This window comes from Monopterus albus, unplaced genomic scaffold (assembly GCF_001952655.1).
Source record: "Monopterus albus unplaced genomic scaffold, M_albus_1.0 scaffold28.1, whole genome shotgun sequence".
Classification (NCBI taxonomy): Eukaryota; Metazoa; Chordata; class Actinopteri; order Synbranchiformes; family Synbranchidae; genus Monopterus; species Monopterus albus.
In genome coordinates this window covers 718,662-723,756 of record NW_018127908.1, presented here as the reverse complement: position 1 = coordinate 723,756, position 5,095 = coordinate 718,662, and the positions used below count along the sequence as shown (strand labels likewise).

Genomic DNA, 5,095 nt, shown 5'->3' with positions numbered 1-5,095 from the left:
TAATGGAGGATATGAAAATCATAATGATGAAGTGACTTTTAAAATCCCTTGCATTTATTTTTTAAAACTTGCATAAATATATTAGAAATGAGTGGTTTTGTTCCGTAGGAAAAAAAAATTGTACTACACAACTCCATTTAATATTTCAGAAAACTAGCTTTATGGGGTTGAAATGTTTTGCTTTTTTACTAGCACATAAGTAATTTTGAATGAGACAGATTATGATGAATTACCATATGATTAATTTGTATGACTTTTTTTGTGGAACTATTAGTCTTTTAAAAAGCATTTACGTGCTAGTTGTATAATGTTGGAGTTTATGATTAAAATTTTGATAAACAGTCTGCTTTGGTTAATCGTTTTTACAGTGATCGTTTATTTGAATGATTCATTTGCTTTCAAAGCTGTTCACTAAACCTCAAGGGACTTGGTGTTTACTAAAAGATCGACATGATTTAAATGTCATATTTTATTTCCTCAAACTATTCCCCCTGATTATAAACCTAGATTATCTTGTGGTGCATGGTGCAAATTTTAATAAGGCAACACAACTCGGAAAGAAGAAAAATAATACAGCTGATGCTTTATTCATCTGTGATTCATCACACGTTATTGAACATGTACAAAATGGTTTAAAAATGAGCATACATAGCACAACTACTAGTAGGCTAACGATACAGAGCTTCGCAGTATGAAAGGGTTGGAAGGCAGGCAATGGTCTGATACTTAGACTTGGAAATAGTTATCTATAATAGTAACAATAAATCTACTAACCCTGAATATATTACGAGTCACAACAACACTCGCTCTCAGCCCAGCACACTGCCCTAATGAAAACTCCATATGCTATAGCTAAAGCACTCCTGTCTTTATACTGCATGTTTGTTTGTAAAGGTCCAGTCAGCATTTTACTTTATAACGTACATGTATATTCATGTGGAATTGAATAGTTTGACATAGATGAAAAACAATCTTTTATTATTATTTTTTTAACATTACCCTTTTGATTATAAGTGAAAAATATAGGTTCTGCTGTTTACAAACACAAAGTAAACAAACCTTTAACAACATCACAAAACAAATTTTCTTGGATTTTATTGTAATGGGATTAGTTAATAATTGGCAGTAAGAGAGTGACAACAGGTTGACACTCAATGTGTTTGGAGGATAACCTTTTATTCATTTGTGCCTTTAATGTCCTGTGATACCACTATTTCTAAAATGTACTTGCAGCAAGTAGGGACTTTATGTATTAATTATTTAAGATGGTTCATTTTCCCTAGGGTGATATTAGTAATACCAGCTATAGTTCATATAATAGAAATTTGTAAACTAGATCACGTCCACCAAACTTTGTTTTTTAAACAGTATAAATACTATATTGATAACTTCGTGCGTCTTGCTGGGGATCAGGCTACATCCCAGCCACTGTTTTTTCACGGTGCTCCTTCTCCTCCTCCTCCTCCTCGTCGTTCACGGTCCGCGGAGCCGAGGTCTTGGCCATAACCTCCTCTTTCTCCTGCATCTCTAAGGGCATTGCTTTCTCCTCTGTGGCCATCTCGGTTTCTCTCTTGGCCACTGGCCTCTTCTCCGTGTTTTCCGCTTGCCCCAAGTAGTCCTTCATGGCGCGCTCGTACAGCTCATAGGGGAACTGCCCCTTCAGCTGCGCCTGGGTGTCCCGCTTACTGATGGTGTTGGGGTACTCTGTGAGAATTTTGGCTGCCAGGTAGGTCGTCACCTCGTCTTCCACGTCACCATCATTATCTTCATCATCATCACCATCAGTCTGGCGTTTCAGGGGCATTTTGTTGAGCTCTGATAAAAAGAGATTCTCTCTGCGTCCCGAGGAAGGAGGGATTTTGACTGGACCTGCATTTGCAGCAGGGTTGGACACCACGGGAATTCTGTCCGAGGAGGGAGAGGTCTTCAGGGGTCTTTGCACAACAGGATATTCGTTACTGATAGTTTCCACTCCGATGATGTCTAAGAAGTCCTCTCTGTCCATGTCCTCAGGGGCGGTCTTGCTCTTTAGTGGTAGTCTGCGGTTGAAGTACCTGATTTTAGGGGTTTGGCCGGTCGTGTAGCGAGCTGAAGTTTGGGGATCGCGGTGGAGTTTTCTGAGCTCCTGTGTGAGCAGCATATCGATAAGGTCCTGTGGAGGGACGTGGAGCTTCAGTGAAAGCTCCAGCAGCTCCTTCACTGTCCGGGGATCTACGATGGACGGGCGGATCAGTCTCTTTCTCTGCTCCCCGGTCTTATCCCTCTTCTGTGTCTGGTCGGTCATCTCCAGGACTTTTAACAGGTAGTAATCTACCAGCTTAGTGTCATCATCGGCATCCTCTTGGTTCTGGTTGGCCCGGCGTCGCACCTCCTCCTTCTCTGCTTCCTCCTGGTCACCCAGCGCCCTGTCAACTTCTTCTTGGCTCCCGTTTACCATCTCCTCCGTCTCTTCTCTCTCCTCCACGGGGACCCACTCCTCTCCTCCGGCCACATCCTCGTAGCCCTGGCTTCTCAGGCTGAACCCGTCTTCTTCCTCATCACCATCGTCCCCGAACACGTCTCGCTTCTGTCCGGCGACTGTGGGCATCCGCCCGAGCTCTTCAAAGATGGAGCGTAAATTGGCCAGGCTCTGGGGTGTGTACTGCTCATCCAGATCCTCTGTGGCCCGCTTTGAAGCGTCTGTATTCTCCTCATCCTCAAACATCAGCGGGTATTTCTTGTGAGGTCTTGGGAAATTACCGTAGTCTGCCGGTGCGCTTTCGGGGACTTCAGTGTCTTTGGTGCGGTGCCTGTGCGTGCGGCGATCATTTCTGGGCGCCGCAGCGGAGCTGAGCTTCGCGTCTTTCACCGTCTGATCCTGCAGAGATTTGAGCAAGGCTTTCATCAGCTGCTCAGCGGTAATGTCCTGCCTCTGCATGCCCGGGGCAGGCTGGCGGTCGCCGGGACCCTCGTCTTGCTGCGAGGCGAGCTGGAGCAGGACCCTGAACTTGTCCACTTCGTCGTAATCCACGGGTTCAGGTCGGCCCCCATTCCGCTGTTTCAGGTTCTCGATATACTCCAGGGCTTTGATCATGTCGGAGCTGGGTGGGTAAGCAGCCGGCTGCCCCTCACTCTCCCCGCCTCGGAGCCTGTAGTGGCGGGGGAGCGACGCAGCTTGCACGGCGTATCCATGGAGGAGGAAGGCGAGCAGGACCACGGCTCCCCCCGCGGGCAACTTGTGGTGGAAATGCAGCATTATAGGCTATTGATTACCTGCAAATGAAGAGAGGATAAAGTATAAGTGAAGCAACTGTAAAAAAAAAAAATAAAATAAAATTAGCAAACGAGGATTACGTTTCTATCAGTTATTTTTGGCCAAAAGCAACGAGCATACGCGCGACGAGTCTGTTCTGATAAGGCTTTGTATGCCTGTCAGCGAATTCCGCTCTGCAAATTGAATAATATGATGCTGTGCGTAAGGAGGCACATTGACATCACTGGATGAGTCACTCCCGCGTTGTTATTGGCGATCTCATCCGATTTCCTCTTAACAACATAAACTTTAATTCAAAGAACGCAACAATTTCTCCTTATTTCACTAAAACAACAACCCATTGCAATCACTGCCTGCTGTGGATGCGTTTCATCGCATCTATAACTCCGCTGTATCGAGATCTGCGAAAGGCTACGACAGAAGAAGTCTTCTAATTGAACACTTTTAGATATTAATTAGAGCAAAACCACAATTTAGAGCCTATATGAAAATACATGTCTTACCTTTGGCACTAAAGCTCACACAGCAGTGAAGGTGTATGGCATCTCCTCTGCAGCGCTGTTGTTCTCTGTTTTCAGCACTTGGACAGCTCCCGTGGTTATATGAGGCCACACCTGACCACCGCGTCATCGCACAGCACACGCAATAGTCGGTCCTAGAAAATCCATAGAAATGATTCGGGTTTATAAATGTAGCATACAAAAGACTTGCTTATATTAAAACAACTCTCTATGCTGTTTGTTGCACTGCTAAAAGTCTGGAAGCAGATTAAAACTGACTTCAAGACTGCTACTGCACGACTCGCACAGAGTGACATGTTTATGTGGATAGTGATCCGTCGAGATGTGTCAACTGTTCAACTGGCATGAGCATATTGCAGTTCAACACCAAATGTTCCTTTCCAGCTAGTTTTATCCTAACAATACAGTTCAAATGTGCGCAATACGCATTTCCTTTTCCCCCCGGGGCTCGCAAAAGATCGTTTTAGTTATGTGAAATATGGAGTTTTTACCCATCACTTCCATCGTCACTGATCGTCGTTCTGGCATATGAGGAGTTAAACCCTCTAGCGATGACTCACTGGCTGAAAGCACCGCGGAGTTGTTGTCGCAGTTAACAGAGACGATGATAAACACCCTCCTGCCGGCTGGGGGCCAGGCTCCGGTCGACAAGACAGAAGATACAACACGGCACCTGCACATGAAAGGTCACGGATGGGTAATGACAGTGCTTTGAGATGAAGATCCTTAATAAACACTTATTTTACCACGTATGAGCCAGAGAAAAACAACACTGTCTTAATCATATATTCTGAGTATCACCTGCTCACCTAAGTTTAAGGGCGAACTACATCTCACCACGGAGCCGACTCACAAATATCCAGACGCCATATTCATTCTGTCTCTGTGTAATTTCTCTTTGTGGAGGAACTGATCTGAAAATGACGCCACCTTATGTTTTTGCACTTATTTCTCAGTTTTTTTTCTAAAGCTTCAGATCCACAGACCCTGCTAATCTCGTTTATTGCTGTAAAAGGAACAACTTTATTTAAATTAAATGTAGTCTAACAATACATTCCAGTACACCTGTTTCATGCTTTACGTGTTCAAGTCTTTGTTGGTGTCTATCTTACAAGCCCACCAAATGGTGAGTCAGATACATTAGGATAATTCTATCCTCACTGAGGCTCCAGCAACACCACAAGTCTTCTTCATACCTTCTAAAGTGGTTCTAACTCTTCACCTCAGTGTCCTCTGCCACCCCATAAACATAAGTGCTCTTCCATTTCAGCCTTGCTCTGGCTGCCCCCTCATTTTCATTGCACATCTACAGTAAATGTAT

General features: G+C 44.4%; 1 protein-coding gene across 1 annotated transcript; it reads right to left on the bottom strand.

Moving 5' to 3' along the window:
• Positions 1-555: 555 nt before the first annotated feature.
• scg2b (secretogranin II b) lies at positions 556-3,898 on the bottom strand. Its single transcript, XM_020595609.1, has 2 exons — positions 3,757-3,898; positions 556-3,252 (listed from the first exon to the last, which is right to left on the bottom strand). Exon 2 carries the CDS (start codon positions 3,233-3,235, stop codon positions 1,415-1,417), a length of 1,821 nt encoding a protein of 606 aa, XP_020451265.1. The 5' UTR covers positions 3,236-3,252; positions 3,757-3,898; the 3' UTR covers positions 556-1,414.
• Between the last annotated feature and the right edge of the window lie 1,197 nt (positions 3,899-5,095).

Excerpts from the sequence above, each read along its gene's own strand:
- scg2b (XM_020595609.1), bottom strand. The coding sequence starts at position 3,235 with ATGCTGCATTTCCACCACAAGTTGCCCGCGGGGGGAGCCGTGGTCCTG.